This window comes from Sinohyriopsis cumingii, chromosome 9 (assembly GCF_028554795.1).
Source record: "Sinohyriopsis cumingii isolate HCF-2022 chromosome 9, ASM2855479v2, whole genome shotgun sequence".
Lineage (NCBI taxonomy): Eukaryota > Metazoa > Mollusca > Bivalvia > Unionida > Unionidae > Sinohyriopsis > Sinohyriopsis cumingii.
Genome location: NC_142969.1, coordinates 88,757,053 through 88,773,103, shown reverse-complemented (window position 1 = coordinate 88,773,103; position 16,051 = coordinate 88,757,053). Strand labels below are relative to the sequence as shown.

Sequence of the window (16,051 nt, the reverse complement as noted above, 5' to 3'; positions counted from 1 at the left end):
CAACTTTTCATCCTTACATGACATGGCATTGCTCTACTTGGGCTGGACATTAAAAAAAAAACATCACAATGTGATGACATCATCACTGGTGGTAGTCTCTAAACTAACCAAATTAAGAAAGAAAAAAAAACAATCCTACAAAACCTAAAAATGTTATTTTTACATTTACTGTAACTGCAGTTATATTTTATTTAAAACTGATCATAAATTCAATGGTGTCTTTTACATTTTATACATTTACTAATTCATTAAAGCACACTTTGAATTTTGAATCATATGAGATGTAAAAGCAATGGTTCTTACAAAAACTCTGATGTCAGTAAATGCACTGCCATAGTGAAACTGGAAAGAAGTGATGGATGCATTACCGAGACCAACGATAAAAAATGAGATTAGAGATGAAATTCAAACATGAATTGCATACAAACTAACACAATCATAGGCAGATGAAATAGAGATCTGGTAAAATTACGTATTTTCAGAGTATGGTATGGCTTTATTATGGGTCAAGATAAAGTGCGATTTTGTTGCTAGGTCAATATATAGTATTATTTGTTCAGGGTCTATATACAGTATGATTTTTTTGTCATGGTCTATATACAGTGCCATATTTTTCCTGGATTCGTTTACAGTATGATTAATTCCATGGTCTATATACAGTATGGTTATTTTTGGGGTCTATATAGAGTATACTTTTTACTAGGGTCAGTGTTCAGTATGATTATTTTCAGGGTCTAAATACGGTATGATTTTTTCAAGTGTCTATATACAGCATTATTATTTTCAGAGTCTATATATAGTATGATTTTATTCAGAGTCTATATACAGTATGACTATTTGCAGGGTATATATACAGTATCATTATTTCAGGGTCTATATATAGTATGATTTTTTTTCCATGAAAATAATAGATGGTGTTTTAATTGTTGCGAACTTCATTACATGTAATTACGATAATCAAAAAACTCTCATATTTTAAGCTTTAGGTTAATTATATACAAAAATGAATATTATTAAAAAGATCTTTATAGGAAAACATTTTTTGTTGTATATATAACTTTTACGTAAGCAATGGCAGATGTGGTTGTATTCTACATTCAGCTGGTTGAATCTTCTTATGCACGGGTATATGCAGCATATATCACTGCAGTTCTAGACTAAACAATGTGCCCCTCAAAGGGACTTCAAAGGGGCTGCCACTCTGCTAGCAGGACTTGGTTTATAATGTTTGCAGCTGGTCAAGTTTTATGCACAGGAATGTACATCAGCTATCGCTGCAGTTCATAACTAAAACATATATCAGGGTTAACAAAGCATTGGAAGTTATGAAATCCAGAAAATTAAACGACACATGCAACGATCTTTAAGGGCTCAATTATAAATTACTTTTCCCATTCTCCTTGCCTGCACTCTAAGTAAAATATATTTAGCATAGAATTTATAAAATTTCCCATATTTGTTTTCATCAATACAAATAAACCGCATGGCTTTCAAGTATCTCAGAAAATTATGCAAGTGATGTTTGACTGTTCTGAAACAATTTTCAGCTAATATATTGGCTTTAAACCGCTTTCAAGGCCTTGATTTTTCCACCTAAACATTAAAGCACTTTCAAGAACTTGACCTTGCCACCTAAAAATTCAAGCACTTTCAAGGCCTTGATATTTCCACTTAAACATTAAAGCACTTTCAAGAACTTGACCTTGCCACCTAAAAATTCAAGCACTTTCAAGGCCTTGATATTTCCTCTTAAACATTAGAGCAAATTCAAGGCCTTGATATTTCCACCTAAACATTAAAGCACTTTCAAGAACTTGACCTTGCCACCTAAAAATCCAAACACTTTCAAGGCCTTGATTTTTTGCCACCTAATAATTCAAGCACTTTCAAGGCCTTGATGTTTCCACCTAAAAATTCAAGCACTTTCAAGGCCTTGATATTTCCACCTAAACATTAAAGCACTTTCAAGGCCTTGATTTTGCCACCTAATAATTCAAGTACTTCAAAGGTTTTCAACAACCTGTATGAACCCTAAGTACTGGTGAACAAGAGTTGTCATATAAGTATTTTAGTTATGTATTTAAGTAAATTCTATATCGTCACCCTTATATAACCAGTTTCCATATTCATTTTTCTCTTAAGTGCATACTGAAAATTAAGTTCCGATTCTTTAGATTTCAAGATACTTATTTTCATTAAACTACTATCCATATTTAACACTGTTATGGAACCGAATAAATCACAATTTTCAAATCCCATTTATGTAAATCAGCTTCTTTGCTATTGAAACCCAAATCATGTGTTTGAGTAAGTTGGATTAATATGGAACCAGGCTATGAAACAAAGTCACATGTCACTTGTAAAGAAGCCACTCAATTATATGCCATGAGTCTGAACTTCATGTATAAATCTGAAGTTTTTAAAGAACATTAGACAGGAAAGAAGTGGTACCAAGGTTTGAACTTAAAATTTTAAGAAAATAATGACAACACATGAAATAAAGGTACACATGATTGGTCCGACATTTAGTAGTGTAGTTAAATACATATTTCCATAAGACACGCCCAGATTTAAAATATTTTGCCGTTTTTATTATGTTTATCAATAGATTTTAAATACAGTGAATCAAATTTAATAAATTCCAATTTATTTTGAACTTCATTCAAACAGTAAAGCAGACAACACCATAAATTGGTGAATATAACAAGCGGGTTATACAAGTTTTTCCCTATCAAACATCCCCCGCATACAGGTATGTATGTATGTCTGTATCATTTATGTTTTACTCATATTACGACATTATATTAATATTTTAATAGACTCATCTCCTATTTCAAACAATGCACTAAGTATGAAATATACTCCTCTCCTATTTCAAACAATGCACCAAGTTCGAAATAGTACATGCGTCTAAAGTTGATTATATAGTTATGTTTTACATGTCACATAAAGTTTCCAACATTTATAGATGATATAACAACAAAACAAAATCAACATAATAAAATCAATATCTTCAATTTAATAGCTTACTAATTTATGAAGAGATGCAATTTTTGTTGTGTTTATTATAGTCTTAAACTGGGGGGGACCTGAGTGGCCAAGTGGGCTTAAGTGCTCATCGTTACGGATCACTGCCATCTCACCTCTGTCTGTGTGGGTTCGAGTCTCAGGTTCAGCCAATGTGGATATGTGAGAAACCTTGTTGGTAGCTTATCGTGGGTCGGTGGTTCTTTTCGGGGCTTTCCCGGTTTCTTCCTGCACCATCAATACTGGCAGCCACGTATAGCCTATGTTGTGCTGAAAAATGGCGTTAAACCCTACAACAACAATAACACCAACAAAGTCTTAAACTTCCTTCAATATAATTTTAGAATATGAATTTTTATAGCGCAGTACGTCAATGTTGAAAAATAAATGTTAAAACATTTGGTTAATTACAATATTAACATACTTGCTGTCTTGAAAAACAACCAAAACTTCAGCTAGGAATGCTTCATTGAAGGTTAAAACTAGTGATGCTGCGTCTAATTTGCTGTCATAGTCGGATTCAGAACTAGATGAGTCAACTTCCAGAAGAATTTCACATTTATGAAAGCCATTACAAATATTAGCCAGTGTTACTCTTACCCCAGCTGCCATACCATAACTGATTAGATTGTTTATTGTAAAATCGGGAAGTATGTAGTTCATGCCATCTGGCGAATATTTACAGGTAGGTGATTATATATTGATTTTTAATGAATGGATACACATGGCTTTGTTCCAACAGTTAGCAAATAAAGCACGTGGCATTATACTGGAATTAGATGACTCAAGGTGAGGAAATTAATTCTGAATTGACCCAGTCTGGTTGAAATGGCTCTGCTGCAGAATATCCTTTTATCAAGCAAAGCATGTGGATTGCAATTCGGCCATTCGAGGGAATCAGTGGTAAACATATATGATGACTCGCCATTTCCTAGTATTTTATTATATTCTATATTTATAACAAAAAGAAGTCAACTTTGATTTTGGTCGTTTATTATTATTCATGAAAATATGAGGGTATGTACATCCACGGGTACTCAAATATATTTTTCACACCCAATAAAATAACTACTTGTAATACACGAGTGCATGCTATACTTTAACATGTTATATTTGCTAATTTAATGTAGCTAAAATTAATAAAAGAGGAGCATGTGAAAAATACAAAACTGTAGTTGTGTTTTGTTTTGAGTCGGGGAATGATCTGTTTTGGTGAGGCTTATGAATTTGTTTGGGCCTAATAGCCTTGATGTATCCCTACAACATATCAAACTTGTTCTTTCTACCAACTCAGAAAATCATGTATGCGGTTTTGTGAATGTGTCTTATGTGGGCTGATGCATTAGTGATAACATCTGAAAAATCTGATTCATACTCTGTTTGTTGTTTTGTTGTGGTTCTGCCAAAGTAATCAAAGTCAATGTTGAACCATCTGTAGATTTCCTCATGGATGACGTTGTACTTGTCACAGATCTGTTGAGGTGTCAGTCCTTCCTCAATGGCCTTTGTCTCAGTAGCTGTACCGTACTCATCTGTTCCACACACATACAGGCAGTTGTAATTCCTCAGTCGACAATACCTGGTATACATAAATATTTCACATTCAAATTTATCTTGAACTCAATCACCTAGATTAATTCTAACTTGTTACTTTTTTTACATATCATCCAAAACTCAGTCTTGTATGGATATGCATGTTTTTCTTTTTCTTGTATCTGTTTGCTCTTGCTCATTACCTAAGACGAACAGTCAACTGACCATAAATTTAAATAACTCCCGATAATGTTTAACCTGGAAACAAGTATACATTTTCCGTACAAATACATATGGAGTGTTGCACATAGGATCCCAAGGGCACAGTGTACCCCTCTCTCCAAATTTGGGGAACATACACCAGTTTAGAATGACACTGAAAATTGGAAAGGAACAAGAATTCTGAATGGTAAATTGGATCATAATAAATGGACTATTCGGCTTCAGTACCATAATTATGTCACACACATACATGCACACAAACACACACATGTATAAAATGTTCTATAGAAGAACACTATTATTCCGTGGGAATTTTACTTCTACCGGGAACATGAAACATTTCTAAAAAACAGTTTTCAATGTAGGAAAATATCAAATAAAACACGTATAAAAAGAATCCTGAAAGTATGCCAGATATGAAGTAAAGATTAATATTTTTCACTCATTCTTCTCATTTATTTAACAAGAACAGGGCACAGAAGATATTTCTCCTAGACACAATTCAAAGACTTTTGGGTAAAACCCTGTGTTGATATGATCATACATTCAGAGGAATAAGTGACCAGATTTCCCGTACGTTCAATGTAACAGCATTATTTGATGTAAAACTGACAACATGTTCACTCAGGATCAGCTAGATATCGTAACAGTTTTCCGATGAAAACACTATGTCTATATGACTTTCCAATTAAAATATACAAGATGGCAGCCATGGTGGCCATAACAGATGTCAGATTAGCACCGATGTTACTTAATACCAACATCATAAGTCTTTGGTGAAAACCCAATGTTGATATGATTTTAAATTTAGGAGGAGAAGCAAGATTTTCAAGATGGTAAATGTGGCTGCCATATTGGATCCAATAACAGCACTATTTTTGTTTAAGCCCAGCTAGATACCACAAGAAGTCTTCTAATGAAAACCCCATGCTGATATGATTCATTTTAATCTTCTTAGTAGTTTAGAAATTGTAACGAAAACAAACTTGTGCTAATGGATAAAGAGACAGATGCTGGACAACAGATAACACATAATTACATAAGATCTTCTGGTCTAGAGTTGAAAATACAAAGTTGAATTATTTTTGATTAAAAGGATACTCCAACTTTAATCAAACAGATTTTGCATTAGAGATTTCAGATATTTAATCAAAGATATACATTTGACTAAAAGTCCACCAATTCCGTAATACAGAAAATGGTACCTGCCATATATATTTGCTTGTAAGTTATGTCCAACTGCAAACCATACAGACTCAGATCTGCTGTTATATAAAGCGTTGGCGAACCGGGGTCTGTGCAGTTTCTTAGGAGTAGTCTGTATAACAATACAGGCTCTGATCTGCAGGTGCTTTACGCTATGGCAGATCAGGATTTTTGTTCTTTGCAATCTGACTCGAATTATAAGTGAGTATAAATGGTAGGTATGCTTAAAACTTTATCATATTCTGTATGTAATTCAATTTTATTTTATTTGAGCCACAATAAATTTAACCTTTGACCTTAAGATCACAAAAGCAACAAGCCTTTTCCATACCTTAAGTGCAAGTCCAAAAATAAATTTGTTCATGGTATGTGGTCTAAAACTATAGTAATTATGCAAAAACCATTTTTTCTCTCAGTCAGACTGTCCTTGACCTTCAACTATGGAATCAATAAACATTTGTTCTTTCTTACTCAATATGTAAGCTGTCCACAACATTTGGAAAAAGGTACATGCTTGATGGCTTTAATTTCTGTGCAAATCTTTTTTTTCTTTCTTCTTTTAAGTGATCTTGACCTTTCCATCCCCAAATTATTATGTTTCTGCCTTATCCAAAGTGCAAGCCATCCACAAATATTTAAAAAATATTGTGATTTAAACTGATATTATTGTGCGGAAACCAATTTTCTTTTTAAAATCACCTCACTATGACCCTGACCTTTGGACTTTTGACCCCAAGACTGATATTTGATCCAGGTATTGATGCAGAGCTAACGCTATTGTCTGGAAGCCGTTAATGTTTCAGTCACAGTGAGCTTGACCTTTGACCTTCTGACCCCACTACTGACAGGATTTTTCCTTAGCCCAAGTGCAAGGCAGCCACTAAGTTTGGTATCAGTAGATCATGGACAACTTAAGTTATTGTGTGGAAACCAAGAAAGACGGACAACTTAATATGCTGTGTTAATGAAGGAATATAAAAAAATAATCTACTAAATGCAATTCTACTGTTATCACACGATCTGTTCACTTACATACAGTGTGGGCAGTTTACTATGTTTGATATTACAACGTGTCAACGTGTTAATATATTTTATCTGATTCTAATTGGTCCAAATAAGACAACGAAATTCTTGGGCAGAATTCTCTTTACAGATTGAACTGTGGGAAGATTTTCTTTACCACACCTTGTGGAACTTTTTGCTTTTACTAATACTATACAATTTTGGTAGCCATTTTCTTAATCAACTGTCCAAAGGCAATTAGAAAAAAAGTCAGGTCTTTCTAAATATGGTTAATTTACCCCAAAAGGATTCGTTACACAATATACTGCCTATCATGCACTGAAAAAATTGTGCTAAACCCCAAAATGAGAACATGAACAAGAACAACAAAAAAAAAAAAATACTAATGGTACTGGCATGCATGAATGGGGGCTGGGTGTTGAGAGTGGTAATCCCAAACATAGAATTTGCCATATATACAAGAGTGGTTTGAATGTTAACTTCCAGAAATAAATAAACTCAACTCTGTTCATAGAAGAATGTGAACACAAAGTAGTCTCCAACTGCAGAACATTATACCTATCAAACCGCAATATTTTTACATGGTAAAATACTTCAAACAATCTCATGTTTCTTACATGATGTAATTCCAACTATCTCCTGTTCCAAATCAACTAAGATAAAAAACCGGTCACAAACGCATTACAGTGAATATGGAATTTCTTCATCCAGTAATAATTCTTTCACATAAATATCCAACAACTTCCAGCAGTGAAAAAGATATATCTTAGATGTCAACAGTGTTACACTAATTGTCTAAACCAAATTAATCAAACCATGTGATATCACACTGAACTTCCATACACATTCTGTGTTGAAAAACAATGTTCTCTGAGCCAAGTGTCCCATTTATTACAAAAAGACAATTGCTCGTTGCATCCTAATTTGTAAAAAATCAGCTTTAAATGTTATTGGTTATAAAACTGCCATATAAATCGACAAATGTTTGGGACTATTTTTTATGTGCAACAAATGAAATGAGCAACAAGCGAGGAATGACATTATTTCTTCTTCTTTCTCTTTTTCTGTCATAATAAAAACTATGTGATAAACAGAATCTCAAATGACTAATGAGTTAATATTAAATGTATTAAACTCGTTGGATAATGTCCAAAGCACACAAAATCTGGATATTATTCATTTCGTTTCATAACTTCAGTATTAAATCATTACCCATTTGAAATCCTATATTCATGTTATATTATCAAGTATAAGGTGTATCGTTTAAATTGACATTTATAATACAGTTCACCATTAAATGGTCAGTTGTTAGATTTGCTAAGTCTCAATCATTACTGAAAACATATATATAAATATGACCCAGTTCTAATGTTGATATCCTTTCATGATGTAAAGAATGTCTTTAAAAACAGAATGTATCACAATCTATTCATGGCCCTTCCAGTAATCCCTTTAAAAAAAATATTAATGATAATGATAATGTAATAAAAAATAAAACAAAATAAAAACAATATAATACAGTTTTTAAAAGCCAGATAATTCTCTCTGAATGATTTGTACATTATTCTTGAAACAGATCATTTTATATACATGTTGATAGAGTTACCTACCTTGAGAAGACATCTGCACTAAGAACACAACCTATAATATTACCAAGATGCGGTACATTATTGACGTAGGGAAGAGCACTGGTGATCAAAATATTTCGAGAACCTTCTTCTGGTAAGCTGGAAAAAAAAAACACATTAGTGATTGGTGCATGCGTAAGTCACAGCCCACTATGATTTGTTTGGCATAGTTTTAAACAGATGAACTTGGACTGGGAACCGAAGTTAGGAGAACTGGTATCTTTGTAAGTCACTTAAATGATATTGTGGAACACTGGAAATCAAATATCATTGATGGTCTTTCAACATAAAGTGGTTGCATGACAAATCAGGTTCAAATCCATCAATCACTGAGAAGAAATTAAGAAATAGGTTACAGGCATCCATGGAGGTGCACATTACCTGTAAACATTGTCATGGAACACCTGAATTTGAAATAATTCAGAGTATAACCATTATAAAGCATTATGCTAAATTTAGTTGGAATCAAACAATCCTTAATAACTTTAAATTTTAAAAAACACAATCAGAATGACAGGCAACATGGAAACATAACTCCCATAAATGATGCTGTGTAATGTTGGGAATTTAACTCAACGAAGTTCTAATAAATATAAAGCTAAATACCATATTTGGTTGAACTCTAACAGTATCTGTATAATGTTAAGCTGCAGAAACAAAAGTTTAAAAGATGGATGGGAAATCAATAAGGCACAACTCCTATAAATGACTTTGAAGAATGCTACAATTTTATCGCATTCAAGTTTTCATCCAATAATGCTGTATGCTAGATTTGGTTGAATTACAATAATCTTTGGTAAAGATAAGTTGTATTCCAAATTTGGTTTAAATTCAACAATCTTTGGTAAAAATGAGCTGTATGCCAAATTCGGTTGAAATTGAACAATCTTTGGTAAAGGTGAGCTGTATGCCAATTTTTTAAAAAATTTAGCAATCTTTCATAAAGATGAGCTGCATAAACAAAATGCTATCATGATAAGCAACCAGGGTCCATAACACATGTAACACAAGATAATGATGACTGAAAGCAGAAATGTTACACAACATTATTTAAACTCCAACTATACAAAGGAAAGTTGTCTTGTGAAAACGAAATTGCTGACAGGTGAATGGGCAATATGATCATGTGGGGCCATAATAACAGTTTGCTGTCTTCTTGTATAAAAAAGCAGTTACTTGTAACTTTCTCATTTCAGTTTTATTTATCACAGACTAATATATATAGAGGTCCAAACTGTATATCTTATACTGATTAGGCAAATATAAATGTGTTGAACTGGTTTTCAAACTAGTGTAGTTATCTAGGGCTTGAAGAAATACATACATACATACATACATACATCATACATCATACATACATACATACATACATACATAAATTAAGATATACAGTCAAACCCGGTTATCTCGATTACGTTGGGGGTGTAAAAAAATCGTCGACACAACCGGGTCCCGAGATATCCGGGTTCATAAAAACCGGTAATTTTAAAAATGTCCTTGAGCATTACTCCTGTCTCTTGTTGGTGTTTACTGGAATCCCCTCCCACTGCATGTTACAATAAAATAAACAAAACGCTTAATTGATAATAAAATGAAATGAACTAACCTGGTGTTGTTATCATTTATTCCTTTTTTATCATCATAAGTAATTTTTTAAAGAAAAAATATATCTATGAACTCCTTATATCACATGTAGCGTATGCATCCATTACTGTAGTGTGCATCACTTATGTCAGATAACACACGACACATTTTTATAATTGATGTGAATATTGAAAAACAAATCATGTTTGGTTGTACTCAGAGGTTTGAATATGTTATCAGATTGAAAAATGGATCAAAGAAAATCACAAACGAGAGAGTGAGAGAGAAACATCCACCGATTGCTTTCAGGCACCCGCAATTCACGCATAACGCGGTGTTAGGTGCAAAATAACCAAGATTGTATTATATCCAGGTTAATATATGACAGTATCTCGCAGATAAAGATCAATAAATGTTTTTGAAAATACATGTACATGTACATGTACATTGACTGTGAGTGCAAATGAGGAAAAGCGATCCTATAAACCAACTCTGCTAGACGCCATCATGTATGCCCGTGCAGCTTGGAACAGTGTATCGCCGAAAACCATTCAAAACTGCTGGTTCCATTGTATTTTTCCGGAAATTTCTGATGAAGAATTTCACCAGCAGTGTTTAATTGCACAAGAAATTAAAGAGCCTCAATCAGAAATAGGTCTTGAAGTGATGGCTGATGAGATTGCGGACTCCATAGGCATTGCTCGGGATGAATTTTCTAATTATGTTCACGTGGATGATGATGCCAATGCCTATGGTGAACTTACTGATGAGGAAATAATCCAATCGGTGACAACGAAGCAGATACAATCATGCAAGCAAGATGATGATGATGATGATGATGATCAGCCTATCACTATCCCAAGCTACAGTGAAATGGCCGAATGCATTAAAAAAATGAAATTGTTTGTGGCAAGTGTCGACGGTGCCGAGCATATGTATGAAAACGTAAGTGCTTTTGAATCGTTCGTTACAGATCAGCACCGGAGTAAACAAAAGCAGACTGATATTACTTCATATTTTCTACAAATCGATCGCTTTTGCTGACTATTTCTTGTACAATTTCTGTGAGATTGACGTTAAAAAGTTGCATTTCATCGAATTAAGCGGGTCCACATGTTACTTCGGACCGAAACTTATGCCCGACATAACCGGGTTATCGACTTAACAGAGGTCGAGATAAGCGGGTAAAAAATAGCATAACAAAGAAGAATTTTTTCGGGACCGGACCAAAACGCTCGACATAAGCGGGTTGTCGAGATAACCGAGGTCGAGATAAGTGGGTTTGACTGTATAATGTACTAGGTGCTTCAAGTACGGGCAAAACCGGCTCACTTAGAATTAGATGTACAAATCAATTTCAGGATTTTTTTAAAAAACATTTAAATTATTTTTTACCAAAAAGGTGTTGTGGTCAGCAAGGAAAAACTGGGACGGTCAACCAACAACCAGATATACACTTATATTTTTTTTTTGCCTTACAACTGTGATAGGCAATACCGTCAAAGACATCTGCTACTGAATATAATTTCCACATAAGGTCATTTATAGCATCAGAACTTCTGAATTGTGATCAGTAAGAAATAATGAATAAATCAGCATCTATGCATAATCAGACACTGCAAGACAGATAGTTGGCATTCCAAAATAAAACTGACATGTGATAGAAGAAAACAATCTTCTGACCAATATGTCTTAACATCTTTGACAAAGTCAAAAGGTATTTTTCAACTCTATGTACCGATCTATTTATTTAAAAGGAAGAAGAGCTGTGGTATTATAATTGCTTTGCACAATTGTGGTACCAGATTCAATTCCTGGAGGCAACACATATCTACCCATGCAAGATTGGTGTTTCCTTAATATTTTATAGTTTCCTCTGCCCAACGCCAACAACTTGGCAACAAAATACTGACATCAGTTGTTGGAAATCTCCGTGTAAATATTTATTTTTAAAAAAAGATTACATACATAGGATGTCTACGTATCCGGGGTTTGGGACATAAACTTCTTCCAGCCTTCCATGCTGCAGTAGCCTCTGCTATTTCCTCCTCAGTGGCAGTGGGTTTTTCTATATTAACCTGTTGTATATTCAATTATTATTAATGTCTATATGTGTTTCTATATTAACCTGTTGTATCTTCAATTATTATGATTGCCTAGTTGTGTTTCTACATTTAAATGTGTTATATTCAATTATTATGAATGCATGGATGTTTGTCTTTATTAACCAAATGATGATAACAGAAATAAAAAATATGGTAAGAAAACAAAACATCTAAATGATACAGGTATTTGATAGTTTTGCAAAATGTGCAATTTGTACTTGAGAAAATAGAAAAGGAAGACAATACATCTAAAGTATTTACAATGTATAATATTTAACACAGAACATATGCCAAGTTTCTTCCAGCATATTCCAATTTCAACCTACCTGTACTTCTTCTGCCCCACTTCCTTGTTTCTGTCCCTGTTGTATAGGCGACTGACCAATGTCCTTTGTCTGTTGTGGCACTGGCTGGGCAAGAAGGGAAGCCTGATATAGAAAGCAACTAGATTTTATTATCTTGATATGAAAAAGGCTGACATACCATTGGTGTAAAATAATATCATGTCAAATCAAACAAGCCACTTCTGAGACCTGCATAAATTGGCTGAACCTTTCCCACCATATGTTGTATATCTAGACACTGGGTAGGAAAGGTCAGGGGAAACTAAACTTAGAAGATGGTGGTCACTATGAACCGGTTAACATTTATTAGTTTATGTGTATATGGATGTGTTTGTCATTTCTACACAAGTGACTGTTAAATTCATGCGACTGTTGTAGCACGTATGTAGAACGTAAATTTATAGTTTTTTCCAATTCACAGATTAACAAAATAATTGGAGATAAGCAGAGTTGCAATGATTCAATAATATGTATTGCTACTGTGATATTTTCTATGATGATGTACTGTGTGGGATGTCAGATATTGCCTGGATATCCATGGGATGTCAGATATTGCCTGGATATCCAAATTCAAGCACAATTGTGAGTATGACAATACATAAATGTTTGAGCACTTGATGGTGATGTATCACAATATACATAAATTCAAGTTGAGAAAACAAACTGAAGAACTAGTATGAAAGCGTTTCTCTGTGTGGATATATTATTATCCATTATCTAGACATTCATTATCAGACTGGTTCCTGAATCAGCAAGTGCCACCAACAATGTCAGTGACAATACATCATTCATTTTCCTTTACGTAAGGTTGATATGCAAAAATTATAAATTAATCCTATGTTGAAAATTTTTAATTTTTGTAAATTTAATGTCAAAATAAAAATGTAACTTATTGTCAAATATAGCATTACTAAAGCCTAAATGGTAGGCAAAGTCGGGAACATAAACTCCTCAGCTGTATTAGAGGATACAGTCTAGAAATATGCAGGTTTCAGGGATCAAATTAAGGCATTGTATAGTTAGTATTAAAATCATATGAAAAACTTGCAAAACAGTAATGATATATTCTGGTTATACTAGCAAATATTTGCTACTTAATTACAATGTAGACACAATGACACAAACAATCCATGGCAAAGGCAAACATGCAGGGTAAAAGTTTATATCATGTAAAATACTGTATCATCACTTCAGACTTTCAAGCACAATCTTGTGAACAAATATGAATAATGTCACGCTACTTTAATTTATAAAATAGGATAAAAGTAGTTGCAACAAATAAGGAAAACCGGCAGAAGATGTGACTAGACTATCCTATCTCTACTCTTACCAATGCACCTCCTATCTGAAAAAACATTTTCCCAGAATAAACAAATTCCACACTGCATCAGCCGACTTTTATCTAAATCTGTAGTTCAGACAATGGTGACATAATATCAGTACCAACAAAGCACAACAAATCGACGGATGGTGGACCTGACTGCCTAGGCAAATTAATAACATCAAAGCATCAGATGTGCCGTTAAAACTGAATAATTTATTGAAAGAAGCACAAAGCGGCACAGAATCTGTCAATGATATCAAACAAATTAAATGTATGAAGAGTCATCAAAAATGTTTGAAAATTTGGGATAGCAGGATTGATTTCAAGAAATGTATAACAAACAATGAAAAGGTAGGGTGCCTTGAAACTTGTTGTTTTTAAACAGTAATATAGATTGTGTTGCCTGCCAAATGTATGAACTTGTATATTGTATCACCACAGCAATATGGTCTCCATAACAAGATCAATCATTATCAAATGTGTCTGAAATTTGATGATATTAGCACATATTACAATGTAATCATAATCAAAACAGAAACATAAGTGAAGTGGACACAGACTTGTACGGATTAAACATATCTCAGTCATATTCACTGAGATATGGAAGATATAAACCTTATCAAAAGGAGATTAAAAATACATGGCCAACGGAGTGGTAACAAGCAAATGTTGATGGAAGGATGACAGATGGAGAACGGACACTTGGCCATACCATAAACACACTAGGCCTTACAGCCTGGTGAGATGAAAATTACCTGAGCAAAGTTTTTTGTTATTAATATGTTCATCTTCAAGTGATAACCGTATGATTTAACAAGATTCAAGGCAATCCATCAAAAAACATGCGACTAGTTGTGCTGTCAAGATTGCACTCAATTCCAAGACAAAAGAGCATTGACTCTAACAAAAATTATGTGAGAAAAGTGATTTGTCAATATGCACATCATTAGATGATAATCTTAATACTTTTCCAAGTTCCATGGGAATATAATGAAATGTGTAACTAAATGACGTCACAACTTTTTTCCATACACTGCATTCAGCAACACTTCAACAAGGGCAATAACCCTTACAACAATTATGCCGCAAAGTGATCGGTCAGTATGTGCATCTTCAGGTGATAATAATATAGACCAAGTTTCATGGCAGTCCATACCAATAATTTTCATCAAGTGTCATGAAGTCCATAACAATAATACCGACCAAGTTTAATAGCAGTACATAACAATAATATCGATTAGGTTTCATGGCAGTCAATAACAATAATACTGACCACGTTTTATGGAAGTTCATAGTAATAATGGTAAGATTCATGGCTGTCCATAACAATAATATTGATCAAGTTTCATGGCAGTCCATAATAATAATATTAATCAAATTTCATGGCAGTCTATAACAATACTGAGCAGGAATCATACCAGTACATAACAATAATATTGATCAAGTTTCATGGCAGTCCATAACAATAATGCTGACCAAGCTTCTTTGCAGTCCATAACACTAATATTGTTCAAGTTTCATGGCAGTCCATGAGAATAATACTGACCAAGTTTCCTGGAAGTCCATGACAGTAATATTGACCAAGCATCATGGAAATCCATGACAATAATATTGACCAACTATCATGGCAGTCCATAAACAACTGTGGGGCTAATTGCACTACCAAGACTGCGTGCAAGACAAAAGGACAGATGGACATGAGAATTCCTATATACCCTTGACCCTGCCAAGGAGTGCGTATAAGAAATATTCAGCAATACGGCTTAATTTACGCTAAGGCATTAACTAATAACACATACTTTAGTTAATTAATTAATAATGCACATGTAACACATAGTTTACTGATTAATAATGCACATAGTTTAGTAATTAAACAAAAATGCACATTCATCACATAGTTTAGTAATTGAATAATAATGCATATTTATCACTTAGTTTAGTAATTGGTTAATAATTCATATCCATCACATACACAGTTTAGTAACGGATAACAGTACAAATCAAACGAGTCATGTAAGTGCATTTACTGCTTAAGTTTGAAAAATAATTGTATTT

General features: G+C 33.5%; 1 protein-coding gene across 3 annotated transcripts in view; it reads right to left on the bottom strand.

The window, feature by feature from the left end:
• Nucleotides 1–16,051, bottom strand: part of LOC149792201 (methionine--tRNA ligase, cytoplasmic-like) — an 83,852-nt gene that overhangs the window by 30,381 nt on the left and 37,420 nt on the right. For all 3 annotated transcript variants that reach the window (XM_089970709.1, XM_089970710.1, XM_089970711.1), the window contains 4 exons: nucleotides 12,655–12,756; nucleotides 12,192–12,301; nucleotides 8,622–8,738; nucleotides 4,403–4,606 (listed from right to left, as the gene is read on the bottom strand). In XM_089970709.1, the coding sequence (XP_089826835.1) occupies nucleotides 4,403–4,606; nucleotides 8,622–8,738; nucleotides 12,192–12,301; nucleotides 12,655–12,756 (533 nt within the window). The remainder of the gene's footprint in view (nucleotides 1–4,402; nucleotides 4,607–8,621; nucleotides 8,739–12,191; nucleotides 12,302–12,654; nucleotides 12,757–16,051) is intronic.